Source organism: Sciurus carolinensis, chromosome 4 (assembly GCF_902686445.1).
Source record: "Sciurus carolinensis chromosome 4, mSciCar1.2, whole genome shotgun sequence".
NCBI classification, from domain to species: domain Eukaryota; kingdom Metazoa; phylum Chordata; class Mammalia; order Rodentia; family Sciuridae; genus Sciurus; species Sciurus carolinensis.
The window spans coordinates 113,966,885-113,994,812 of record NC_062216.1 but is presented as its reverse complement, the minus strand read 5'-3'; the positions used below and the strand labels follow the sequence as shown (position 1 = coordinate 113,994,812).

Genomic DNA, 27,928 nt, shown 5'->3' with positions numbered 1-27,928 from the left:
GGAAGGAGAAGCAGGAAGATGGAGCTGCAGAGGCCCTTATCCCTGCTTGCATTCATCTGGGTTCTGCTGGATCCGCCAGTGTTTCAAGAAGCCACAAAGCTGACACCAAAGAGAAGAAAATCTCCGAGGAGTAGAGGGAAAGTCAGATCTGAGAAGGGGTTCCTAGACTTGGAGAGCAGACAATAAACCTCCAGATTGGCTTCAGCTTCTCTCTGCTTTCCAGGTCCAAAGGGAATGGAGCTCCCTGAGCTGCAGGTTTTAAAGTGTCTGAGGGAGCCCTGCAGGTATCTGGTTCAAAGAGTGCATCCTACCATTTTTTCTCTAGAAGCAGCTAAAATTCAGATACCTCAGATACCCAGAGCAGCTACATGCTGCAGGAGAAAAATTAAAATGGGGCTAGCAATGCAGGGTGCAGAAAAAGCAGGCTGCCGAGACGAGTGGTCAGTTCTATTAGAAAGATTGGTCAGAGGCAGACTTCCCCCCGTCACCAAATTCCCCAAATGTTTATTTTGGGCTTCTGCCCATCCAGATAAATCAAACTAACAGATTAGGAAGTTCATAAAATTGTATTCTTAGGTAATGACATCCAGAAAGGTAATAAATATTCCCTCTGCTCTGGTGGCCGCTGGAGTTGGGATCCTCCATTTCTTTTTCCAATCATAGAGGGTTCTCTTGGAAGGGAACATTCTAATTAGAATTAGCTCTCTAAAGGTGGGGTATTAGATAAAAACTGTGAAAAACCATACATGCTCCCTCAGGACTGAGCAAAAAGCAGGAGTTGGAATGGCCCCAGCACACTGATCCTCCTTGTCATGGTACCCTCAATCTCAAGGGCCTCTTTCCCGGACACTTTTCCCAGGAAAGCAGAGAAATCTAGTAGAGTGCACCCTGACTCCAAGCTCCAGCAAATCATTTACGTACTACACATTCCCCCACATTCACGTTCTCCCCCACCTCTCTCTCTCCTTCTCTCTCTCTCTCTCTCTCTCTCTCTCTCTCTCTCTCTCTCTCTCACACACACACACACACACACACACACACACACACAGTATGAAAATGTTTCTGGATTTCAATCTTCCAAGTCCACCCAGGAAGAGAGCTGACACATGAATTGCAGAGAAAACTTTGCAGCAAACTTAACACAAACAGCAGCAAGAGGCCCCCAGAGAAACAAAGTACCCAGTCCTCTACCTCTTAGTCTCAATTTTTGGGGCCTCTGTCTTGTTCCTTTTTGAACTACATTTCTTCACCTCCAGGTACATGAACTCTGCTCAGAAACTCCATTTTCCCAAGAAGAACCTTTCCACTCACAATTGGATTTCCCACCTTCCCTCCCTAACACTGGGAGTTAAGACAAAAATCAAGTGACAGATAAGAGTTTTGAACTTTTGTGCTCCTCACCCCAGAGCAGATGAGTGCTAACTACTTACATGTCAAGGGGACTTGGGGCCTGTGGAGATCTCCTGGTGCTTGGAGAGAAGGACCTTGGAAGATTGGTGTAGCCGCCCGTTCACCCCGTCTTCTTTTTTCTTGGCCATTGAAGAGAGAGATACAATGCTGCGCTAGCAGGCATTCATGCGCCTTGCCTCTCCCATGACTCTGGGCAAGAAATCCCCAGTCCTACAAAAGCAGTGGCATCCTATCTGGAGACCCAGGGCTGAGCAAGGGCTGGCTTGGGAGGGTTGAAGATGGGGGTGGGGGAGAGGTCAGAGGCGCTGCGGAATATAAAGGCAATGGGAAAGAAAATGCTGTGTCCTCCCCGTGAACCTGGGCTGTGTCCTCCCCCAAGCCTTTCCCCACTGCTCCACTCAACTTCAATAAAAGACTGGCCCTCAGCCTCCCAGTGAGGCTATAGCAGCATCGGGCAGGCAGAGAATGGGGATCAAGACTGTTGGAACTTGGGGCCCCAGCCTAGGTTAGCTTCCTCCACCCACCCATGCCTGGGCAGCCTGATCCCAGTCTGGGTGATCAGGTCCAAAGCAAGGGAGAGTTTTGGGGAAAGAGGAGAAAACGGAACCGACTGGAGGGAAGACCAGAGACCAAAATCTTCAAATATGCAAGTGTAAAAGATTTTTGCTTCATTTGTCAAGATCTGTGAATTTCTGATGTTTTCCCTCTTCAGACCAAGGACAGAAAGAGACACACAGAGAGTAATTATGTGTATGTAACAAGAGGGAAAAAAACATGCATGTGCTGAAAGGGAAATAAAATAAACATCCCAACGCTTTTAAGTTGCTTTTCCTGAGTTAGTGTTCTTTAGTAAGTTCTGAAAGAAACTTAAGAAATAAAATGTAATGATTTTCCCCTACTTGTTCTCATCTCTTCAAATGGCAAATTTAGGAAAGTACTATGGCTCTGAAGTTATCACCCCACCTCCTCTTCATTTCAGCTTCATTACAGACTTAAAAAGACATCCTGACCTCAGATCTTCCTTCCTTTTCCCCAAGCACTGTTAGATGCCTCCCCCCATACCACCGCTTTTCCTGCCCCAAGGCAATTGCCTTAAGATGATGGGGGCTACAGTCAGATCAGGCCCCTAATTCACTTGATTACATAAAATAACTCCAGATAATTGTTGGCCCTGCTTCCTCACACTGTAGGCAGCATGTTTTGCTGTCTCCAGGGTACCATGGAGGGAGGAGAAAGTAGACCTAAAGGACTAAGCGATTTCTCCCCAACCCACAGATACGCTTGTACACACACAGTCTATCCCAACTGCCAGCCAGCAAGTGGTTCAAGAGGAAATAAATTTAATGCACACAAAACAGATTTTCTCAACTTGGTCCCACTGTTGCCTTTTGATCCAGAATTTGGGATAGAGGGAAGGGATATCCCTATGTACCCCAGATTGCTTCTCATTCTCTCTTCTACTTCTGATTGCCCTCCATCCTGAAATTTTGGATAAATTGCCTGAGAATAAGTTTGTCAGCTGCCCTCCCTCCACTTTTTCCCAACAAACAAGGAAAAACTTGAGTAGGCCTGGTTTAGGGTCTGGACTCTGGGACAATTATCTGAGAGCCTTTGGCTTGAATGAGTTCTTCAGGTAATCTAAGCTTTCTTTTTTTTTTTTTTCTTAGCCCCAAGGAAACCATTTTCTTTTATTTTACATCCAGAGAGCCTTATTTAGGCTATCAGGCTATCTCCAAACCCTGCCAGGACCTGGGAGGTTGTAGGAAGAGGGAGTGGTACTTGCCTCTCTGAGTCTCTTAACACCTGGCAGGTCCATGATAAAAGTTAGGGGAAAACATAAAGGTCCTTCATTACCTCCAGGCATCAGCCTTTGAGGCACACCCATGCAAGGGGACCCTCCAAGCCTCTGGCCTCCACTTCACCCTTTTCCCCAAGTCTAAACAAACAGAGAAACCATCCTGACGGGTTGCTTTGCTGCTTCAGAATCACCGGCTCAAAAACCTTTCCTCTTTTAAGGAGTATTTTAAGTGTGGATGAGACATCTTTCTCAATCTCCCATCCCAAAAGATCCCTAAAGGATGAAAAGTTTTCTCCTTCCCACTCCTTAAACTTCCCTTTCAGTTTGTAGATTAGGCAGGCCAACTTGACAGAAGACAGAAAGGAGAAGAGAGAGGAATAGACCAAAAGAAGGGACTGTGCCTAACTATGGAAAAGTGCCCCCCTCCCGACACACCCCAGCTCCACTGTAAGCACACCAAGTCTGGCTTCTCTGAAGAGTCAAAGAGAAGGGAACAGAAGAAATCAGTCACAATCTTCCATATCCCTTCACCCAAGTCCCATACTGGTTCTTCTAAGGACACTGGAAACTGGAGTTGAGAGTTAAGGTTTGTGTGTTTGCTTAGAGTAAACTTAAGCAACTATAGAGAAGGTGGGATGTTACCAGGCCAGTAGGGGGGAGATAAAAAGAAACCAACAGACATTGACGTAAAACTAATTCACATCCACTGGTTTATTATTGATCACGGGGCATTTCACATCAACACTAAAATTCTTTATTGCAAGTTTTACAATAATCAAGTAAATTCAGTCCAAAAACACAATAACCACGATGGGGGTGGGGGGAGATTCTACCTATAGACTGCCTCTTTGAACTGAAAGTTCATTTTGATTTTCTTTTGGCTCCTCAAACTGAACAGCTCTGAGAGGCTCTCCAGATGCATTTAGCTTTGTCTGCTGTCCTCCCCCCTCCTCCCACCCCCCCACAATAATACAAAAGAACTTCATAGCTTTGTTCTCCTTAAAATGACTTCCCCCTCACTAACCTCCCCTGGTGCATTTTCAATGCAAAAGGCCTAAGGAAAGGGGGGAAGGAGGAGGAGAAGAAGGATGAGAATTGGCTTAAAAATCTCCCTTTCCTTTTTTCTTTTCCTCATTTCCCCTGAAATTCACCCAAACCAGACCATCGCACCTTGCAATATATATTTTTTGCAGCTTTTTTTCTTAAAAAATAAATAACCCCCCAAATGACCTTTAAAAAAAAAAAAAACCCAGCAGGTACCATGCTAAGACAACATCACATGCTTAAAAGGGTCCTAAACAGTGGAAGGGAGAGAAGGGCAGGGGGCTTGTTTGTTTATCTGTTTTGTCTGTTTGAATTGACAAGGGAGGACGTGGGAGAAAGAAAAGAACCAAAATATATATATATATTAAATTCTATAAATAAGAGTCAATTTGTGTGTGAGGGGAGGATGGGGGCAAGGGGTGGGGGCAGGGGTGTGAGTTATGTTTTATAACCTGGTAATGTCCTCTGCCCGTTGCTGCTCCGGCGGCGTGGCGCTCTGGGAGTGGTCTTCAGAAGTGCCCGGGGTGGCTGCCGAGAGGGTGCTGGGCGCAGCGCCGGCCGGGGGCGCTGACCTGACTTTGGTGTTGGGGAGTCGGTGGTCCTTCTTCCATTTCATGCGACGGTTTTGGAACCAGATTTTGATCTGCCTCTCAGAGAGGCACAGCGAGTGGGCGATCTCGATCCTTCTCCTTCGGGTCAGGTAGCGGTTGTAATGAAACTCTTTCTCTAATTCCAGGACTTGCTGCCGGGTGTAGGCTGTCCTCGAGCGCTTGGGCTCCCCTCCGTTATAATTGGGGTTCACTGAGGGGAGGGGGATGGGAAAAGCAAATAGTGGGGTTCAGAGGCAAGTAGGCTTGCTGCCCCCCACCCTTACCCCATCCTCAGCTTTGAGGAACAGGAGGAGGGAGTGGTGGAAATAAAGTCATCAAGCTAAATGGGTTATAAAGAAGTTGAAGGAAGCTAGAGACTTTGTAGTGTAATAAGAGGGGAATCCTCATTGTAACGACACTGAATTATTTATGCGCCCTTAGAAAGCGAGCATAGTTTTCACACATACATAACAGATCGTAGCACATGGCTCGGACTGCCCAGAGTAGCTAAGCCATAAAATTTATGGGGGATGTAATTACCCATTCTCGCTCGTAAATCCAGTTCAATTGTGCTAACCCAGAGTCGCTCCTGGAGAGAGAGGGGGAAGGAGAGAAAGGAGGACGGGGGCCGGAGGGGGCCAGGGAGGGTGGGGAGCGCCGGGAAAGAGGGAAGGGAGGGGGGAGCAAAAAGCAAAGTTGCCTACCCGTGCTAACGTGAATTTTTTTCATCCATGGGTAGACTATGGGTTGCTTGCTGGCGGCGCTGGAGGGATGGTCGGGGGCTGGCTGGCTGCAGGCTGGCGGGGCTGGGGACGGGGAGGCGGAGGCGCCTGAGAGAGGCGCCGGCTCGCAGAGCGGCTGCGATTTCTCGGGGTGATGGTGGCCCGCCTGGGCCGGCCCGTGGCCTCGCGAATTGCCCGGCCCCTGGAGACTGGTGCAGCTATACTGGCGCTCAGGGTAGCTAGGGCGCGGAGGCGGTGGTGGGTACAGCTCCTGGTGGTGATGCTGGAATCCCGATTCCCTGGTCCGGCCGTAATATTCCGGACTGTGTTCAGGGATGTAGCTATTTTGCGAATATTCTTCGCATGGAGGAAATTTCGGATCGATGTAGTTAGAGTCCATCAAATACGAGCTCATGATCATTAATTTCTGGAGTGGAAAATAATTTTTCTCGCTTTGTCGTTTTTCTGCTCCATAAAGCCCTCCTACTAGCTAGCGACCCTGTAAAGTTACTTTCACCATGTGACTCCGCCGGCCAATCACACGGAGCAACCCAGTCCCCGGATAAGGAACCGAATCGCTTTATTCAAAATGTATCCAATTTTTTGTGTGTGTGGTGGTGCTGCTGCTGGTGGGGGGGTGATGGGGTGATAGCTGGTAGGGACTGGGGTGCCCCCCTAGTGCACGCCCAGCCAGACATACAACTGACCCCTGCAGAAGGGGTTGTGAAGCTTCCAGCTCCTCTCCAAAGCCTGGGCATTGGGGGGCTGCCGGAAGGCTCTGCTTCAGCCCCCGCCCAGGGTCTTCTCTCTGGCCTCCAGTTGGCCCAGTGGGCCTGTGCTCCAGTGCTTTTCCAGCGGTCTCCATTCATGGCGATCGTGTTTCAATCTGTGTAGGTCACCAGGCAGCGCCCCTCTTTCGCAGGAAGAGGAAGTTGAATGAGGACTGGAGTGGAGGTTGGATGGGGAGGGGCCCAGGCTAAGCCGAGGAGGCTGGAGAGCCTGGGTGTCACCGCTCCAAAGATCCCAAAGTCCAGCCACCCTCCCCCCACTACACACTCACCCAACCCTCTGGCCACGGGGACGGCGAGGCAGGGTCCCCAGCTGGACCAGGCAGGTAGAGGCAGCCAGGATGCAAATGATTCTGACGTCATTTCTGGAGGTCTTGGGGTTGAGCCCCCCGCTGAAGAGAGACAGGAAGTGGTTGGCAAAAGCAGAGTTCAGAAGCCTTGCCCTCCCCTACGACCCACTGACCCTCCCTGTCCCAGACCCAGAGCCAAAGATCTCTTTTACTGCTGGCTCCTGTTTCCACTCTCCATGCTGCTGGGCCTTCTGTTTTCTGACAACTACCTCCCAGACTGGCCCCTAAGGAGTTCTGGCAAAAAGGAGAAATTTCTGTCAGTGCCCTGTGATGGTGCCCAGTCAGGGTCCTGGTAAGTCTTCCTTCCCCATCCCCACAGAGGGTAGACCTAGCTAAAAGGAAGGCCTATCTGTGCAGAGCCTGCTTGCTTCCGGCCAGGGACTGTATCCATGTAACACGTGTGTTTACATGTAAACACATATTTCCCAAGGGCCAGCTCTAGGCTGCCTTCCAAAAAGGAGGAGTGAGGTCACCAAGCTGGGGAGGTAGGGAAGGTCTTGGGGGTTCTCCAGCCCATTCCCACCCTTACTTTTCCCTCTGCCACCCTCCCATAGGAATACTATGATGTGGGGGGTGGCAGGACCATAGAGGAGGGAGAGGCAAGGAAAGGCTGCTTTCCCAGCCCCCCTCCCTCAGCGAGGGTGGCCACATCATGCCACCAATTCCAATTAACTGATCATCCATAACTCAGCGTTGAGGGGGGGAGGTTGCAGAAGGGAAAGCCCAGGGAGGGAGCCGGGTCCCCTTGTTGTACTTGATAACAATTATAGTTTAAAATCATAGCTTGCCGGGGCTCAGCTATATTTTACTTGATAACAATAAAAGTGACACATAAAGTTAACTGTTTATGTTTTATTTATTAGACTAAATCTGCCAGCGGTGGTAGGAGCGCTTGCCTCGTCGCTACAGCTTTTATAGGGCTGTAAAACGTCATAAATCAGTCTCGCGGAATCGCCCGCACTCTTTGTGTCGGCGGCGGCACAGGGCTGGCGGCCGCTGGCTGCCTGCTCCCTCCTTTCCACGAAAAGTCGTAATGTGATTTTTTTCCCTCTGATTTTATTATTATGATCGCCGCCGTGATTAGTCAATCTACCTTTAATTCGCCGCCCTATGCTGCCTCCTCCCAGCCCAGCCTGGTTGACACTTGAATAAGTACCTTTTAAAACGGCATAACAACTATTTGAGGGTTTAATTAGAACATCTGCAATTAAGGGAATGAGGAGGCAAAAGGGAAAAAAAATAAAGCCCTTGTGAGAGGGAGACTGAAACAGGAGATTCCCAACCTTCCCTCACCACCTTTGAGATGTGGGAGAGGGTCCCCACTTCCAAATTAGGGCTCACCTTGAGGGCTGGAATGAGAGGGAAGATGGGCCACAGGTAAGGCTCAAAGGGGACGATTCTAGTCTGGGACTCTAGCTGCCTTTCCTGCTCCAATGGTTAGACCCCCAGCCCCAGCCCAGGTTCACCAGGACCAGTGCTTGGTCCAGTAGGAGGTGGTGCTTGGGGGGGGGGGGTGTCCCTGCATAACCACTCCCTAGGAGGACAGAGTCCTGCCCCAACTGTCACTAGCTAAGGAAGGAAACAGGAATCTCCTCTTACAGGAGATTCCTAAACTAAAGTTGATGAAGAACCCTTCTCACTTGGTTCAGGACCCTTTAAGTATGTTTGATTGGAAGAGGAACCTGAAATTGTGAGTGAGGGAGAGGCAGTACTTGGTGGTTGGTGGTTGGGAATTGTGTGAGGGTTTTCCATTTTGTAATTGATGGGGGGGCATTAATTACTGGTTGCTGGAAGAGGGCAAAGGGAAACCAGTACTGAATCTGGAACTACAAAAGTTTGAACTATAGCCTCAGACTGCCCCATGGGAAGGAAGGGTTCAAAGCTCCAGAGAGCTCTAGTAGGGTGGGGGGAAGGTTGGTGAAGGGAGAGACACCCTTCCATCCCCACCCCCAATCTCTCTTCTAGGCCTGCACCTGGTTCCCACCCCATCCCAGATGAGAATATTCTTTCCCACCTGAAGAAGTGAGCTGTCTGCCTGGTTCCCCTCCTTCCAGTCTTCACATCCACCTTCTATCAGCCCTGCTCCCCATTTCAACCCTCTTTTCTTCAACCCTCACCCTCCTGGACTTATTATGGTCATTGCCCTTCCTACTACCCTGCTTCTCCTCTGAGCTCTTGCAGGAGGGTCAAGGAGACCTCTTTGGGCCAGTGTGAGTAAGTAGACACAGAGGGTTCAGATACTTCCCATTGAATGTCAAGACTGTCTTTGGTTATTAAGGTTAACAAAATATGAATGCATACATGCTATTAATACTTATTAAAATATTAAATATCTCTTATGCAGCCATAAATATGCAGAGTTCTCATTACAGGTTTGCACAGCAAATTCAACATGAATATCCAGAAAGTAAATGCTAGGTAATACCCCAAAATGTGCCCACGCTTATCTACATTATTACAAAAACCAACCAACCAACCAACCAACCAACCCACCCCAAACTTTTTTTAGGCTCCTATAGCTTAGTAGTAAGGAAATCACCTATCACATGAATAAAATGCCTCACCAAACATACACATACAAATATTTTTACCTGGATATTATTATTACAAGTATGGAAATAAAATCCTTTTGGAGGGCTCCTGCACTTAGCAATGGCTTAATTGGGATGGAGAAGAGGTTCTAAGACATCTGCCTATGATGAACCTTGTATCTGGTCCTGTCTTCTTTTATGCTTCCCCTCCTGCCTCTTGCCTTGCCAGCACAAGGACCTCCACCTCCATCTCTGCTCTGCCCTTCACCTCACTCTGCCCCAATTTTATTTTTTATTTTTTCTGACTACCTTTTGCCAGAATCCAAACGCTCTCCGTACACCGCCCCCAACCCCATCTCCTTTCTAAATCTCGATCTGGTTTCTCTTTAGGAAACATGTTTCAGTACAAAGCGCTTCCCTTCTGACACCACTGAAGAAAAATATGTGTCCATTGTGTGTGAGGCCTTATTGTGCCTGGATTACCATACTGACCGTTGGATAACCCATATTCCTCCCCTCCCCAGTAACAAGCTGCTGGCTGAGAGACCTCAGCGGCTCCACAGATTCTGTGCTGCATTAAAATCTCACCTCTCACATTCCCTGGATCTTCCAAGGGAGAAAAATAAATGAGAGAACCAATTCAGAATTTGGAGAGCAAAGAGAAAGAAAACGAGGGTCATTCCTTTGCTTCTCAAAAGTGCAGTTTTTTTTTTTTACATATATGTGTTTTGTTTTGCATTGTTATTGCTGATAATTTAGGGATTAAAAATTGCAACATGTCTTTTTCCTTTTCCTCAAATAAATAGACTTTTAGATGGTATGCAATCAGGCAATTCATTTCATTTAGATCTTTCTACCCCCTCCCCTGCCAAAACATGAAAACCCCAGATTAAAACAAGACCCTTAAGCCATTTTTCTTTTGTGTGAGTGTATGCGCGCTCGTGAGTATGTGGATATATGTGTGTTTTTGTCCCTTTCTAATGCCAGCAGGCCAGGCTAATATATGCAAAAGAATATGCAAATACTTAATTGATTTTTTCTTAAATCTCTTGTCAGTAAAAGTAATGAATTGGTCTAAAATGATTTTAATAACCCGGACGTGTCACCAGAAAATACTCAACCTTTTTTTTTCCTCCTGGAATCGCTTATAGTCTCAAAAAAAAAAAAAAAAAAAAAAGCAATCATGGAATGTTAATTTGCCCCCCTTTAAAATATTAAAGATGAATTTCTCTTGTTTGTTCTGAGACCATAGGCAAGGTCCTTCCGTGGATTTCCCCCGCCTTGCCATGCCTTCCTTGAAATTCAATTTTCCTCAAATCTCGTTTAAAGTGGCTTTTTAAAAAGTGGCCGCATTTTAATATTGGTTAGACAGAGTGACCTGCATTTCACCTCGGGTGTTTGACTTGTTCCAATAGGTCACTGCCATGGGGTTATTGATGGGGAAACTCCATTGAAATTTGTCTCTTCGCAAATGGCCTTTAGATCTTCCAGCGAGTTCAATAACTAGTTATAATGTGGAAGGGGAAAAATGAAGGCCCTGGGCTAACGAATTTGATGTTTCATTTTTATGCTGGAGAAATTGTTAGTTAGAGGTTGGGTTCCCCACCCCCTTCTTTGCTCATCCCAGCCTCATTTGACCCCCCCCCACTCTCATCCAAGGCTGCTGGATTATAATACCTTTAAAAACTTGGTTTGGGTTGTCTCTTTCTCTCTTGGGTGCAAACTTTACTTCTTACTCTAAATATTGTTTTGTTCTAAAAAATTCTGAAGTGTGGATACAGGAAGCTTGCTCTGCTGGAGGTTTGAAACCTGAACTTCTTTGTTAGGAGAAGGACTTTTAAAGGAGCCTAAATGTTGCTTGAAAAGATCTAAAAATTAGGCCAGCCTTAGTTTACTGAGTGCTCGCTGGCCCAATGCTCCTAGAATCGTGGAACGGAAAGGAAACTGGAAACCCTTTGGGGGTTTGATGAGGATATCTCAAGATGCCCTAATCTATTCTTGGCTTTTGACCTGCCCTACCGGAGCAGGCACCCAGAACCAAAAAAGGCAGAGGCTGGAAAAAGCTAAGGACAGAGGGCGAATTTCATGGACCAGAGAAGGGAATCCTAGGATCCCTTAGAGTCAGAATATATGGGGACATGGTCGGGTACTAGCTTGCCAAACTGTGGTCCTTCACAAGGAGGGTGCTCCCGGAAAACTCTAAGACCACAGTGCATTTTAGTGAACTAATGAGCAGAGAAAAATGACGGAGTTGATGGAGATTTTATAAGGGTCCCCCTTTTTTCCCCTGGAATTTTCAAGAAATGGGAGAGAAAAGGGCAGAGGAATGAAGGGAAGGTCTTTATTCTATTCCTCCCAACCACAGCCAAGCTGGGGAGCCTTTGGCTCCTCCAGAGAAACCTCTGTGAAAAGGGACTATGCAGAGACCAGTCTCCTCGGTCTGACCCAGTCATACCAGATCATTACCATTATTAACCTCAGTAATAACAAGAACATCTTCCTCTCACACAACTGAGCTCCCTGTGTGCCTCATTTTCTCTTGTTGTGGGAACCGTTCCTTCTCCTTCCCTTCCCAAAGGGACCCAGTTTCTTTATCCCGAAGTTTCCCCTTCCCCTTTAGCCCACTGGCCTCCCAACAGTCTCCAAACCTGGCCCATAGATCAGAGTCAATCCAAAGGAACACCTTGAATCCTGGGATGGTGGGATCAAGGTCAAAGGAAATTTAAGTGCCTGAAACTAGGGTGCTACCTCCCTCCGTCCCCTCAAACCCAGAGGCAGCAGCTTGGTGCCAATCTAGGTTCTCAGACAAACTTGCCTCGGCAATTCCGTGGCACCAGTGGGATCTGGGGAGCAGCCTTCAACTGCAACTGTGCATCTCAACCCCATAAGAATGGGGAAGCCGGAGAAGAAGCTATCCGCGACTTCAGGATCTGCTTGGGAGAGGGCACAGACTCTGCTCTTCCCAGTCAAGCAGGAATCAATAGCGATCTGCTATAAACTTCCCCGCAGCAGGTCCGCGCGCTCCAGCCAGGCGGGCAGAGACATCCCCACGCCGCTCGCTCGCCTCGGCCCGGCACTTCAGCCGCCTCCTCGGAACCCAGGACCCCAGCCTCGGGCCTCGCCCCCTCCCTATTTTAATTACGTGATTGATTTTCTCTTGGGCCGCTACAGGACGCCTCTGCCTCCGACTATTTAAATCTTTGGGCTCCCTTTTTGTATTTCCAAGTCCTCCCGACCGAGTGCAATTCAGAGACTGCCAGCCCCTGGGGCGGGCGGCGGGCGCGCACCACGCGGCCTGGGTCGGGGTCCCGCTGCCGCCTCACCCTACAGCCCTACACTCCAGCGAATTGGCCTTGCCACGGTGTTAGGCGCGGCCAGGTCTGCAGCCGCCCCACGGCGCCGTACTCTGATACTGTAGCCTTACCCATTCGCCTCTCTGAATTATTTTGTGCTCTATTATTCTCTGATAGAAAAATAATGCTCCCTGTTTGGGTCATCACTTCATGTCTGGCCTCAGAGCTGGGATCTCTGCGTTTTTGTCGTCACTCGAATAAAGTGTGTATCATACAGTCTGCGTTGAGACCTAAGGAAGCAAGGACGCCTGGCTCCAACCTCTCAAGGAACTCAAGTTCCTTTCCCTAAACACCTGAGCTCCGCGCTGGCGTGTTAATAAGCGCCAGGAGAAGCAAATTCGGCCACTTCACGTTACTATGCGCCAGTGGGGCCGCAGAGCTGGCGATCCTGGCCGCGCTCCTTTAGCAGCAGTACGCGGTTGGATTTGATTTCCACTCCATGGCCCCAGACAGAGGCCCCCTCACCCTGGCAGCCCCAGCGGGCACCCGGCAGCAGGCTCCAGGGGTACAGGAACTAGCGGTTCAGCCCCTTCCACCGAGGGGACTGAAGGTGAGGCAAGGAAGGGGAAGGGGGAATTTAAATTTAGGAGAAGAGTAGATTTAGGGTGGGGAGAGGAAGGGGAAGACAAGAATAAAGAATAGGAACCCTTTCTCCCATCGTAGCTGACCTCTTTCCCTTTCTCTCATCCAGGAGAAACTCTTTCCCTTCCAAACGGTTTGTTTTTCGCTTAATATTTCATTTACATACAACAAATAAACACGTCTCTGCTTATTTTACCATGTCCTGTGCATTCTTTGATCCTTTCTAATGAGGTAACAATGAGTTGCTAGTAGCAGTTTTTTATGTATATGTGTATGCGATACATGTGATATATATGTGCATGTGTATATATATTTATATCCATATTTGTATATATATATAAATATATTCATTCTCCCCTCAGGGAGAGTGGGTGTTTGGAATGTCTTGCTCACTGCAGAAGTTCAGTGAGGCTGAAGTTGGTCACAACCTTCTCCCAGTCCCCAGACCTCCAACACCCAAATTCCTGCCCCCCATCCCTTCCCCCACATCAATGTTGCTGGGTAAATAAGAGTCCGCCTGCCTGGCTATTAGGATTCTGGAGACGTTGGCATCTGTAGCAATCATTAGTCAAAGCCACAGAAGCCAAAGGAGCGGAGGAGTTGGACAGAAAAAATCTTGGAAATGATATACAGGAGCCACCAAGGCATCAATCCCCGCCGATAAGAGCACGACTGCCGGGAGCCCGCTTAATTGGGCTTGAGGCACCAAGAACAACTGGAGAGGGGGCACCTACGGGATGTACAATGACCCTGGCATCATGTGGGACTTACCCTTTTCTCCAAATTTCAAAACCTTGTTAGGGTAGTGAGGTGGGGGAAGGAAATCTATTTGCCCCTCACCCTGGGACCCAATAGGAACTACAGCGGAGGGCTCTCCACTTTCCTCTTTGCCCCTTCTCTTTAGTGGCTGCCTTTGCAGGTCTGCAAGTTGGGGAACATGGGTTGGGACCTCCAATCACAGACGCAGCCTAGAGAGAGGAAGTTATCTCTAGAGTGGGCAGATAACAGTTGGACTAGAGTTGGAGTTAACCTTAGCACTAGTGACAGAATCACTTGTTTTAATAGGCAAGACATCCAAAAGATATTCATTCCCCACTCACCTGACACCTTTATAGATCAAGAGAGACAGATACAGAAATGCAGTAAGTTTAAGTTCTTCTAGAGGGAGATCTACACCTACATCCAGATACTTGCATTATGGAACTATCTCTAAACATACATTCAAACATTTTAAGTTTGCAGAAAAACTGCAATAACTACACAGTTCCCCAAATATGTAGCTTCAATATATAGCTATTTTATGGGTTAGAGCCCTTGAATAAATCTAGATAAAAATTTCAAAATAAAGATTGGGCAACACATACATAGTTCTTTCCAATTGAGAAAAGAAACCCACCAAATATTCATTTAGATGTTTGGAGAGAGCTATACCAATACATCCCAGCATATAATCCAAACTTTATAGAAAGATTGGCAATGTACACAGAGGAATCCAACAGAGGGCTATGTTCACTATAGATCTATGTATCTAAAGATCTATAAGTCTGCAGTTAAATGTGGAGCAGAAAGGAATGTGAAATATACATCCTGATACATAAAACAATCTATAAATACATTTTCATGTATACAATTATAGGAGTGCTCACCTCTCTACAGAGACACATGTATTTGCTGGTGTGCTAGGAATGGGGAGGATTTCCTGGTGTTTGTAGGTTTGGGGTGTCCCAGCCCAGACTTCTCTGGAAAATGGTTCAGGGAAAACTAGAGCCTTCTCAAGTACTAAGGGGACCCAGGAACTCATATAATGTATGGCTTCTGCAAATAGGAGCATTTCACTGGCAATGAATATGAGCGCTGATGCCTGCCCATATCCCCCCACCCCACACAAAGGATCCTGATCTGATGTAGTCCACACTCTAGGGGAGGCATCTTAAATTCTTTTTCTTTCAGTTCTCTAGCCCATGGATGAGAATGGGTAGGGACCTGTGGAGGTTGGGATGTCTTTGGTAGGGGAAGGCTCATTAAAATTACAAAATAGAGTCCTTTGGGTAATATATATTTTGTGTGGAGACAGCTCGGTAGAGAGATATGTGAGAAGGCTGTGGGCTTTCACACACACACCCTGAACCCTCTTAATTACATGAAACACAGTCACAGACTTCAAATAGTTTCCTCCATTCCTACAGAACTAGATGAGGTCTCAATATTCCTCATTCTTATCTCTTTCATAGCTTTTAGGAGTTCTCTCTCTTCCACAAGATCCCTACTTATCAAGAAGCTGCTTAGGGCTAGGAAATGAGGATCTAGGGAGACAGCATCCCCAGAAGAGACAACCCATGGGAGTCATGGTATCTGCAGACAGGCTCTGAAGTCTTTTGCCTTCAAAGTTAGTTCCTTTGTGATTAAAGGATTGAGAGACAGAGATCTGTACTGACAAAAGAAGAGTAAAGGTTGCACAATTTTTACATCTGGAACTTTGGAGGAGGGGATCACCAGCTGGCCCTATTCCTATTGGAGGCAGAGGATTTGGAGGATTCTGAACAGTTTTTTCCCTTCTGGTTTACTAGGGAAGGGAAACAAGGAGGAGCTTCAGGTGGGCTTGGGGAAGTGCAATCCAACCTAGTTGGCCAGCTTGAGGAGAGTGATTTATAAAGCAAAACCTGAGATGCCACTTCCTGAGAAGTCACCAGATCAAAACAGCCTCCTCTAGGTGTTTATGACCCTATCTCCACTCCCAACAGGAAAATCACCCTCAATAAAACCTTGGCCCACACCCCTATTCTCCACCCAGGAGATGGGGAGAGACAATCTGAAATGAGGGACCTGACCTTTATTACCTTTAAAACACACACACACACACACACACACACACACACACACACACACACACACACCGCTTTCAGCCAGAAAGTTGACTATTTTAAAGAAGTTTTTTTTTTTTTTTTTTCTAGAAAAGATTTTTCTCTAATGTTGAAGCAAAGAAACATCCCTGAGAGGTTTGGAGGTTGAGCCTGGAACAGCACAAAAGGGTTGATTACATGAGTCTAGCTTCCTAGGCCCCCATGACCCCACAGCCCAACATAACTCAGTCTGGGCCAATAGGACTCTGAGGGTCCCCAACCCTATCTGCAACCAGCTAGCAGAAAGAAGGATACTCAGCACTTGTTCAGGGCTTAAGGGGTAGAGGTGGGGAGGGCAGGACAAATGTTTCCAGACTGAGCTGATGAACAGAATGGAGTGGGAGAGGATTGGGCAGTTGATTGAAGGCTGGTTTACTGTGTCCAGCTCAGGCTTTTCACCTCTATTAAACCATACTTAGAATGTACATAAGTTTCTACACTTTTAGCTATTCTGGTGTTTAGGGACAGGGAATGAGGGAAGTAAGGATCTCTGAGAGAAGAACCAGCCTGCCCTGCCTCTTCGAGACCTATGATAAAATAAGAAAAGGTCTCAGGAATATAAGCCCACACATTTAATCTAGACTAGTTTCTTCTAGAAAAGGAAGATCACAGTAGAATGGTAGAGATGGTAGAGAATGGCTAAGAATCATGGTAGAATTAGAGATGTAGTCTCCTCCTTACACCAGCTTATCATACCTTCTAAGGAATGGTCATCGGAGTTGAACAAGATCCTGGATAACTTAAAAACCTAGTTCAACTGTTTGTGCTAGGCCCCACACAGTACACACACACACACACACACACACACACACACATACAACTTCTCCCTTTTCCACCCTCCCCTTAGGGGGAGATGAATCCCAGGGTTCTGTTAGGTTCAAGGACAAAGAGATCTCTAGCACCACAATTCCTAGACCCTGACTGGTGATTCCTTGGGCTCCTGGGGTCCCAACAAAGAAGCCAGGGAGATTTTATCAGGACAAACCACTAGGGGTTATAAGGACCCAATAAAAGGGGGAGGGAAGGAAGGGATATGACTTCCTGTCTCTCTAACAACCCAGTCTTCTTCTTACATTGAATCCCTAAGCCAACAAGCCCTAGGTTAGCATCCTGATTACAGATTTGCTTTTTTCTCCACTTCTAAGGGCTTCAGAAGCTCTAGTTCCACTGTAGAGGAGGCTAAGAGTAGCAATATTCTCCCAGTTATAGAGATTCAGAGTTAAAGCCAGAAAATGATGTTTCAGCATTCCACTTCTCGAAAACAGAGGAAGCAGTTACAGACCAAGAGCAACAAAGAAACAGTTTACTTGACCATTAGGAGGGTTTGAGGCCCTCTGATGAATCTTTGCCCCCAGTGCCTGCATGGACAGAGGCAATCTTGCCATGCCTCTCTCCTCCTTCATCATGGAATCTTGTAAGCCCAGTGTGAAAGGTCCACACTGAAAGTGAAAACCAGTCTCAGATAAGGCTACCACATCTTCTACTGAGGAAAAATAACACATAAAAGAGGCAAATGGAGTGGTGTGGTTGAAGGTGACTTAAGAAGAAGGATCTCAATGATTTCTGAGAAGAGTTGCCCTCTTCCTGATTTCTCATCTTAATCCTTCCTACCTGGCCTGTGGCATTGTCCTTAAACCAGCCCTACCCAGAAGACAAACAAACAAGCAGGAGTGTTGACAAAGCCCATCTCAAATCCAGCCATCCCTCTTATTCCCACATCCTATCCTTAATGCCTCCAGAGGAAGGCTTAGAGGTCCAGGTGGCACAGCCCTTTAAAACTCCTGCTCCTTAGCTTAAGGAGTATAGGAAATCAGGAAGAGGAGGGTAAGGGACCCAACCAGAAAACTAACCCTGGAATAAAGCCCTGATGATGGGGTCGGTGGAAAGAATGCCCAGGTCTGGATTGGCTCTGGGTCAACCCAAGTGTCAGAAAATGCAAGCATTTCTGTCATACATGTATGCTTTCTATGCTATCAGATGGCTCTTGCTTAAAAAAAAAATTGTTATCCTTTGCTTGCTCTGATCTGACTCAAGTAAATACAACATCAATGACCATGTCCTTTGATAGCTGTTGGCCAGGACATAGGATCATCACCTAGTCTGTCATCACTACATACATATTTTTTATCTGTTGCTGGAGATTGAAACCAGGGACTCCTACATGCTAAGCTCATGCTCTATCACTGAGCTACACCTCTAGCCCTATTAGTACATCTTGTTAGAAGAAAAGAAGGGTAAGGAGCTTAAGCAAATTCATCAACTCATTAATAAGGAAGGTAAGGAGGGTTCTGATTTTGTGTTCACTCTTTACCAGAACTCTTCTCTTAACTGGTTGAAAGTTATTTGACAAACTAAAAAGGTACTCCACACAATTTTCAAAATGAATCTCCACTTTTGCCCCCTTCCCCAAACCCTTCTCCAACCATAATTGAAGCAATTTGACAAAACTAATGGTTCCTGGAGCATTTCCAGGAAGATAAATTAAAAGGGGTATCCTTTAATTGCCCCCACCTGCCCCCATGGGGATCAGAAGGAAATAAAAACTTCTAAAAGGTAAGTGTATAGGGAGTAATCTTGGTCACAATTTGAATTCATAGTTGGAGTTCATATCTACATTTGCACTGTAGCCTAATTAAGAGGTGAACTCTATAAAGCCCAGAAAATTGTCTGTGATCATGCTGGCAGACATGGGAATGTTTCAGAGTGTACTCCCACAACTTCAGCTCCCTGTACAACTGAGATTGATCTTAACATTTGACTTTGTTAGAAACTGAAAACCCAACCAAAGACTCCATACAGCTGGTGCAAGGACAGAGAGAGGGGGCTTAGTATCTTCCCCTCCACATCTGAGATAGAGCAGAACCAGGAGCTAAGGGCATGGTGAGAAGAGAGAAAGGAAGGAAAGGAATGGAGTGGAAGAGCTAGACAGAAATCCAGGCACTCTTTTGCTGATTGGTTGGTTGCCACGTGACCCTGCTTAATGCATTGCTCATTGGTTGCTTGACCTCTTCTAGGGTTAAAAAATTAGGAACAAAATTAGAGGCCTTATGGGTTGGCTGGGGCACCTTAGTGCCTGATTGTCTACCCATTCCCCTCTAGGGATGATCAAATGCAGGTACCTGAAAGTGGGTGGAAATCAAGAATCTCAGACTCCTTTTGTGTTTGTGCGTTTCCAGGTGAAAATGACAAAACAGTAAAAAACTAACCTGACTGAGGCAAACTATTTAAGGGGAGGAAGATCTATTGTTATAGGAAGAGTGGGTGGTATTTAAATGGGAGTTTTGAGCCTAGAAAACAGAAAAGGGGGTAAGGAAGTCATTGAATACTTCAAGAGATGCTGGCTATGTAAATCTGTAAGACATAGAAATACACACAGCCCTCTACACAAAAAGGGAACAAAGCTGAGACTTGGCTAGGGGTTAGGGAGAGTGGTGAAGTCTTGCCAGGGTGTGGGACTTTGGTTCTGGCTAAATTCCTGGCTAAAGACCATTGAACTCTCTGCTAGGGCCCTGGGGAGGCTTATGGGAATGGAAGAGTCAAATTATAGACCAGGAAAACTGCCGTCTCCCCAAGCTTGGATGGGAAAGTTTCCAGAAACCCTCAAAATTACAGACTGGTGGGGAGGAGAGCATAGAGGAGGACAGGTAAAATCAGGAACAGAGAACCCAGGAATAAACGTTTTGAATGGGTTACTGGAGAGAATCCCCTGGGATCCTAACACTTCCCAGGGAAACAAAGGTCTCAGGGAAGAGGATGAGGGAGGCCAAATCTTGGAAGACAATAATTCTCACAGTGAGACTTTGCTTGGCTCCTGCTTTTGGGTCTCTATCTTCCCAGAGTCTGCCTCATTATTTCTACTGTCTCTCTCCTTCCCTAGTCCCTTGGACCTGGGCATCTGAGTGGTGCTAACAGCATTCCCTGTTCATCACCCAAATGCACCTTTCCACAAAGCTGGTACCCAGACCCCTCTGGAACTAAGGCAGCCTCCCCTTCGGGAAGTTCATTCCTTTTTCTCCCCTCCCCTTTCCATCTCCTGTTGGCCTTCCCCCTGCTTCTGGAGCAGCCAGAGTTCACATGTTGTCACTTTCCTGGCTTAGCTCCCGGTGACAGTGACTCACAGAGTGAGTATGCACACTCAGGTGTGGAGGACATGTGCCTCCCATGCCTGATTCTTCTCCTTCTCCTCCCTAGAAAACTGAAGGGAGGCTCCCCAAAACCCCCAGGGTTGGCCCCAGGATACAATGCTCAGATTGGGTCCTGTTACTTCCATCCCCTAAGGATCACTCCTCAGGATGGAAAGCTTTTCTAGTCCAGCTTTTCTAGTCTCCATTTTCTCCCATCCAATACACATTTACACTACATTCACAGAGAAAAAACCTCTAGGCCTCATGGGGCCTAAGTTTTACCTGAACCAAGGACTAGAGATGCCAGGAAGATACCAGCAGCTAGAGGCAAGGAGAAGCATGAACTGCACTGGCCCCAGACAAAGACCCCAGACTTTGGAGACTGGGACTGCTGCCCACCCAGGCCTAGTGGTGAGGGGCGGAGGAGAAACTTTGGGAGCAGTCCAGGCAGCAGCATTTGGGTCTGAAGCCACAAAGCCCTTCTTCCCTGCCTTTCTCCCCAGCTTCCCTTTCTGCCTAGATTCTGGGCCACTAGCCAAGGACTGAACAGGCCCCTCCCTGGAACAGAAGACCCCAGAGGCACTTTGCACTCGTGTCTAGAGTTTACACACTCCTACAAACAACAATCAGAAACAACCCATGTTTCTACTGCTGGCTTTCTTCCCAACTGAGAGGGAGAGAGGAAGACCTTGCAAAGGAACTCTAAGGAACCATGGCTTCTTCCTGGCTTATATCCAGAGAGAAAAAGGGGTAGGGATGAGAGGACTGGTTTGGGAAGACAAGTTTCCCCCTTCCTACTTCCTAACCGCTTCCTCTCTTCTCCCACCCCAGCCTGGGGAGGCCTTCCTCCCTCCCCTTAATGAGTAGGAACTGCCTTCTTTCAAGTAGTGGAGGCGGGGAGTTAGGTAAATGGGAGAAAGAGTCTGAGAGAAAGAGAAAGAGAGAGAGAGAGGGAGAGAGAATTAACTTACAGCGTTCGCCTGGGATTCATTTGCGAAGATGTAACCTCTCTCACCATCATCCCCAGCGCCGTAATCCCCTCTAACTGCCAGGCCCTCTGTCCTAGCATTAAACCTCACCAGCAGCTGCGTGGCTGGACAGTTAAGATTATATATGATGTAAATATATTGTGGGTTTGTCAGCTCTCCCTACACCATAAAACTTGGTTTAATGACATCACGTGGTCCCCCAAGAGCCACTCACGGGCTTGCCTTCGGGCCATTCACATAAATAACCTCCAAAAGTTTCAAACTCCTAAATTCACATAGAAGCTGTGCCTATTTTTCTAATGCTCAGTTACATTAAAAAGCCCTCATGCTTCTTATTTGCCCCACCCCCACACCCCCTTGCAGGGTGGGGAGGGGAGAGAGGGTGGAGATTTATTTATTTATTTACTTACTTGCTTACTTATTTCCATAAGGACCTGTCGCCTTCGTGGTCGTGTTGATATTTTTTCTTCCTATTTTTTCCTCCTCTCTCCTCTAATTGCTCAGAGTGGGCCGTGTCCCCTCTTCCCACTCCCCCGGGAAGGTAAGTCATGCTTCTTCCCCTTCTTTCTGGCTGCCAGAGTGGGTGGGTTCCAGGGAAAAGTGGAGAGGCAGGCTCCATGGTCTCCTTTTGGGACCCAGAAGCCTCTTCACTTACTCCTCCAGAGCAGTACCAAACCCTGGTACTTGGAGATTGTTTCAGGAGGCTGACCAGTGGGGCAGTCTCCTCTAGACCCTAAGCAGAAGTTCCTGCTCAGGGAAAAAGCAAGGGTCTGGGCCTCACCCACTCCCAGTGTAGGGGAGTAGATCCAAGGCCTGTGGCTCCTTTGCCGCTGCTGGCGCCGCTGCCGCTAAAGCTGAGGCTGGGCCTGGGTGCAGGCCTGCAGACTGTGACAGGAGGGAAGAGAGCAGTCATCTCCTCAAGCCTGGCCAAGCTGAGTCAGTCCTTCAGCTCTTTCAGGGAAGGAGAGGCCCAGACCCTGCTGGGAAGAAGCAGTCAGTGCCAGGTGCACCTTGCCTGGTGGGTCTGAGCAACATTGCCCCAAATCACAGTAAAACCCTTGGTTCTCCCAGGTCTGTCTCCTAGGGAGGAAGCATAGGCCCTCTACAGCCTGGGAAGCTGGTGCGGGTGAGTGCAGGCAACATAGCCTCTTAGTTAACTGTTACCCACCGGAGAGACGCCAGTGCTTCTTCATGCTTCACTGCTCGCCCAATAGTTTTACTCAGCATGGAGAAAAAATTAAAATAACTCCCTGAAGAAAATTACACATTTTATTTCAGAGAGGGAGAGGGGGAAGGAGAGAGAGAGAGAGGGACGGGGAAGGAGAGAGAGAGAGAGGGACAGGGAAAGAGAGAGAGAGAGAGAGAGAGAGAGAGAGAGAGAGAGAGAGAGAGAGAGAGTTAGTGCTGGCTTGGGTTGACCCGCTGTATGCAAGTTGAGGAGAGATACCCCTGGTGCTCTAACCTGGCCTGAGTGCAGTATGAAGGGGAAGGGTAGTAGCAATGGGTGCTAATCGTGGGGTGAAGAAAGGCTCTTGGGTCTTCTAAAAATGATGAACTGATAGCCTAGGCAGTAGGATGTAGCAAAGTCAGTCCTTATAATAAATCCAAGGAGCATCACCATTAATAATCATAAATATTCCCCTGCCCCTCCCCAGAGTACCTCTGCTCCCTTCCCTCTTGACTGCCAGAGCATCTCCCTAGCCCAACTTCAGACCCCCACCCCACCAGAGTGGGGGGCCTAGGCTTAGCTCCAGGAAATCACCCCATTGTGGGAGGTGGGAGAGGAAATGCAGTAAAGTTTTATGGACCCTTCTCACATTTGTTTCTCCTATAAAGTGCTTCCTCCCCCAACTCATCCCAGGAGCCTGGAGGAGAGAAGAGCAGAGCCTGGGCCTAGACCAGATTCACATACCACCTGAATTAGCTGCCCTTCCTCTCCCTAGAGGCCACTCTCCCCCTTTACACAAAATCTGAGACTGAGCTAAATGATGGCAAAAAGACATGACATGGGCACTTATTTATACAGCTCTTATCCCAGTTAATAGTTCTGCATAGCCCTACACCCTAGAAGAGGGAAACCATTTGAATATTTCCTGACAGGAAGGTATACACTGCATATTGTCTTCCTTCTCTCAGCTTAGAAAGCTGAAGCATGTCTAGGTCAACTCCCCCAGCACCACTTTGCCCAGCAGTACCCAACTCTCTGGGAGGTCCTTCTGTAGCCAAATGGGTCCTTAGACTAGGGGCTCAACACTCTTATGCCCAGTAAAACCCTACGACCACCTAGCCCTACGAGAGATCTTCGGAGACCCGTAAGGGCCTGAGTCTGAGCCCGGCGGAGCCAGTGATCCTCCCTATACATTAGCTCTGGTATGGAATAAGGGTTACTTCCAGTCTAGAAGTCTCAGATATACCCAGCCAAGGGAGAAATGAATGTAGAGGCCTGAATACCCTGGGTAGCCAGCCACAGCATGGAAAATTCGAGTATGGGAAGACTAGGTGACCTCCTCTTCCCTGGAGGTCCTTCTTGGAGCTAAGAATCAAGAAAATAACTTATGTTTACTTCCCTCTTCTTGCTGTCCCTAGAAGCACCTAAGAAATATTTTTTAAAGGAGAGGCTTAAAGACTGTACCTATACCTCACAGCTCGTTTAGACACTTTTCCCCAATACATGCCCTAAACAGACAGGAGCCACTGCATCTTTAGTCCTGTTCTCTCTTGGTCTTTATTCGATATGACAAAATATAGTTTCAGGAAGAACCTGGAGTCAATAAATAGTTGGGCAAGAGTGATGGAGCAGGAGGGAAAGAAAGTCATGGCAGGAACTTCCATGTGGGATGGTATGGAGCCTCTAGAATCACTTTCTGGGGTCCTGTGGCAGGAAACCCAAAAAACTGAGCTAGGTAGAGGGCATGCAGCAGGATCGGATTGGATAGACTCCCAGTCTTTTGGGGGGAGAGATTTGGAGAGGATAGGGCAAGGAGAGGACCCTAAGGCCATGTTCAGTCATCTCCCTCTTTCATATGCAAATCATTAATAAGTGAAGACCCAGTTTAGTCGCTATAAGGAATCGCCCCGAATCTGGCAAGAGACTGCCAGGCACAAGCACTCTTGCACCAGCTTGCAGCCGCCTGGCCAGCCTAACAAGGAACAAAGGAGAGCTCAAGGCCGGAGGTCGGGTCGAGGGTCCTGTGGCCGGCAGGGCCCACCTAAACTCAGGCGGGCCGAACTGGGGCTGCTAGCTGAAGAGGCGGCCCGGGCTGAGGTTTGTTCAGCACCAGCCTGCGGTTTGCCGCAGCCCTCTGGGGAGGCCCTGCAGAGTTTGCCCTGGGCCCTGGATGTCCAGCTAAGCTGAGTTGAGCTGAGCTGAGCTGAGGGGAGATGGGGCAGTGCCGGTAGCCTGGCGGGAACCCTGGGTTGATGGGGATACAGAATGCCAAGTAAAAGCGCTTGTCTGTGAGGCCCGGGAGCCAGTGCTCCAGCTCCCACCCCGCCCAAAAATACAGAGAGAAAAACCGAAAAGAAAAGGCGCAAGGAACCCAAGCCGGCTGGGGCGCTCTCTGCGGGCCTTCCCACTGACTCTAAAGAGCTTCTTTGCTTTTCATTTTGGAATCTTTCTTCCACTTCATCCTGCGGTTCTGGAACCAGATCTTGATCTGTCTCTCGTTGAGACACAAGTTGTTGGCGATCTCTATGCGCCTGCGGCGAGTGAGGTAGCGGTTAAAGTGGAATTCTTTCTCGAGTTCCAGAGTCTGGTAGCGCGTGTAACTGGTTCGGGACCGCTTGCCGTCCGTCTCTAGAACATAAATCCCCCCAAGCCAGGAAGGGGTGAATAGCTTGCAGCACCCCGGCGTCCCACCCAACCCCAGGCCCCCCACCCGCGGCCGGAGGGAGAGGAGGCGAGAACCACCAGACAGGCCCGGTGGGCCGCAGGCGGGCCGACCCAGCCCAACGTAGCCCCGGGAGAGGCGCCTCCGCCCAGGCAGGAAACTTTCCACCGCAGCCTTCACTCAGCAGCCGGAGGGGCTGAGGGGGGGTGGGGGGAAGAGGGAGACCCAGGCTCGGACCGAACAATAAGCACCCTCGAGATCCGGGCACCGGGGACCCCCCTCCCGCCCCTCCCGAGTCGCTGGAATCCGCCGGAGCCGCGAGCGCCGGCCGAGCCGGCTCCGCAGGGGAGGGAGGGAGGGAGCCGCGGGGGGATCCCCGCTCTGGAGCCCCGCGCTCCTCACCCTTCAGATCCCTCTATTTTTTTAACTCCCTCCCTCTCCCCCAAAAATTGAATATTGCCTTTTATACACGTTTTGTTCCTATGATCCAATTATGTCGTCGTAAATTTGGGCGCACACAGCCTCTAAGCCTTTTAGTGGACAGTTTTACGAGCCATTGATGCCTGGATCGTAAAATTTATGGCCGCAGGTTTTTTTTCTTTATTTGCCCCGCATGGCCTATAAAACCCAGGCGGACCCGAGCGCGCAAAATGAAGTCCTAAAGTTTACCGTGGCTCATGTGCAGTTTGGTCATCCACGGGTAAATCTGTGGCGGGGCCGGTGGCTGGCTCAGTCCGGCGGGTTGCCCTGTCTGCGCCTGCTCCTCTTTGATCTCCCCACTGCTCTTAGCTCGCTCCTCCAGCGCCGGGCGAGCTGCCTTCTGACTGTACATCCCGGGGTTCAGAGGAGCCGCTTCGTCTCTGCCCAGAGCGTGTCCCGGAGCGGCCGCGGCGCTGCAGGCGGGGCGGTCGGGGTGAGCCCGGGGGTTGGCAGCCATGTCTACCCCGTGGAGAGAGTTGGAAGGCGCAGGCGGTGGGAAAGTGATGCTTAAGTCCAATCCGCCGTAGCAGTACCTGGATGCCTGCACCTCAGAGGCCGATCCATAGTTCCCACAAGTTTGCATGTTATAGGCAGGGATATTGGGGCTCTGCTTATAGAATGAATTGGCTACGTAGGAGCTCATGGCGGGGAGGGCCCAAAAAAAATTTCTGCACCCTTTTTGATTAAGGGTGATTTGTGACTCTTTGAAGTTGAGGGGTTTTTTGTTCTCCAAAGTGCACAATTTATAGGTGGAGATATCTCTTTCTTTATCCTATGCGCTCTTCCCAAATAAGGGAGCCTTAAATAGAGTCACGTGACTGGAACGGCCACTCATAAATTTGGCTTGATGACCTCCGGGAGGTTAGTGATGGAAGCCGGCGAAACGCATCTTGATATGTTGGCAAAGCCCAAGCAAGGGGGAGAGGGAGTGAGAGAGAAAGAGAGGGAAGGGGGAGAAAAAAAAAAGCTTCTTGGAATTGGGGGGTAGCCGTGACAACAAGCCCACAGCGACACCTGGTGTCTATATGGAAGAATTGCATCTTGAGGCGCGGGTCGCCTTCTGGCGGCTGGATTTTTCTACCCTGTGGAGAAGCTGGTTGTTGCTGCAACAAATCCCTGAGCTGGCCTTTTAAATTCTGTTTAAATTGAGAAGAAATAAGGTTCCATTTAAGATACACAGAGGTGCCTTTTTAATACATAGACCCATTCTCCCTTCCTCCAAGGCCTTCCAAACTTTAAAAATGGATGAGGAAAGGGAATTATATAGGGTGGCTGGCCCCTGCCTAGGTTGGAGAACTAAGGGGACTTACATCGGGTTTCCAAAACCAAAGGTCGAGGTCCTTTGCCTCCAGGGCCCCAAGGCCCCAATACTACTGATGAGGTGCCTATCGATATGGGAAAATAGACTCTGCCTCAGGGAGAGGTAGACAGAATTCCCAAGAGGAAGTGTCCTCTGGATAGGCAAAACCAGACAGGGAGGTCATGAGGCTGAGAGTGCTGGAGATTCTCTGTGATGAGCCTGGAAGTAAGGTGGTAGGTAGACTTGGGTAGACCTCACCATGCCAGGGGTCCCAGAGTGACAATAAGGCAGTTTTCAAGTGTGTGCCTGTGTATATTTAGAACCAGACACAATGGGTGGGAGGACTTTTCCCTGTGTGTGATCTTCTTGTGTTACTCATGCCAGATATTTTAGAAGGAAAATAGATGCTACTAGAGAGCATGGAGAGGCAAGATTCAAGCCTCCACAAATATTATATAAGCAAGGACATCTTTTTCTTTGGTGCTTTTCCAGGCTTTCCAGGAACCTGAATCCAGAAGGCACACAGGAGAGCAATTTCTTAGCTCTTTAGAGGCAAGGAGAGACCCTGCAGAGGGGGCTGGCAGGGCAGAAGCCTGGGCAACCTTGGCGGCCTTTGGCTAGGGTCTCTGCAGCCTTTCTGCCCCTTCCCCTCCTCTCCTAGTCCCAAGTCTTACTCTTTCCTCCTTGCTCTTTCTTCCCAGGAAATCTCCGCCTCTGCCAGGAGAAGCCCCCCTTCCCGCAGGCAGAGGTGCTGGCGGGGATTTGGAGAATCTGGAAAACTCTGGCAGATATTTTTCTCTTCAGGAGACCCCCCCCCCCAAACACACACCACCTCTCCACTAGGCCCACTCAGGTTTCTCTGACTGGGCTTGGAGAGAGAAGGCTGGAGCTGAGAAATGGTTAGGGTCCTGCTGCGCCCCTCACCCGCCAGGTTTGAGAGAAGGAGGAAGGAACCAGAGAAGTTGGGGCTGTAAAGAAGGAGGAATTTTGTTCCGGCCACTTCAGGAGTCCCAGCACAGGCGAGAGCTCAGTTTCCAGGCTTTCTCTTTCGGGATGTCCTTGAGTCGCTCAGTCCCGGCCGAAAGACTCAATCCCGCGGTCTTCTGGTTCTCCTAGACTCTCCGCCTCCGCCACGTT

General features: G+C 48.5%; 2 protein-coding genes across 4 annotated transcripts in view; both read right to left on the bottom strand.

Annotated features, from left to right (window-relative positions):
* Positions 1 to 3,895: 3,895 nt before the first annotated feature.
* Hoxc4 (homeobox C4) overlaps positions 3,896 to 27,928 on the bottom strand; it is a 60,137-nt gene continuing 36,104 nt past the window's right edge. For 2 of the 3 annotated variants that reach the window (XM_047548118.1, XM_047548117.1), the window contains exons 2-4: positions 6,272 to 6,744; positions 5,547 to 5,991; positions 3,896 to 5,053 (exon numbers count right to left, since the gene is read on the bottom strand). In XM_047548118.1, coding sequence (XP_047404074.1) covers positions 4,698 to 5,053; positions 5,547 to 5,991; positions 6,272 to 6,433 — 963 coding nt within the window. In that variant the 5' untranslated portion in view covers positions 6,434 to 6,744 and the 3' untranslated portion in view covers positions 3,896 to 4,697. Of the gene's footprint in view, positions 5,054 to 5,546; positions 5,992 to 6,271; positions 6,745 to 6,854; positions 7,055 to 27,928 lie in introns of those variants that run through there. The other variant, XM_047548119.1, reaches the window with a different exon arrangement.
* Hoxc5 (homeobox C5) lies at positions 23,910 to 26,134 on the bottom strand. The gene is made up of 2 exons (XM_047548127.1): positions 25,681 to 26,134; positions 23,910 to 24,977 (listed from the first exon to the last, which is right to left on the bottom strand). Exons 1-2 carry the CDS (start codon positions 26,132 to 26,134, stop codon positions 24,763 to 24,765), a joined length of 669 nt encoding a protein of 222 aa, XP_047404083.1. The 3' UTR covers positions 23,910 to 24,762.

Excerpts from the sequence above, each read along its gene's own strand:
- Hoxc5 (XM_047548127.1), bottom strand. The coding sequence starts at position 26,134 with ATGAGCTCCTACGTAGCCAATTCATTCTATAAGCAGAGCCCCAATATC. Across the intron at positions 24,978-25,680 it reads CAAACTGCACATGAGCCACG|AGACGGACGGCAAGCGGTCC; the intron begins GTAAACTTTAGG and ends TTTATGTTCTAG.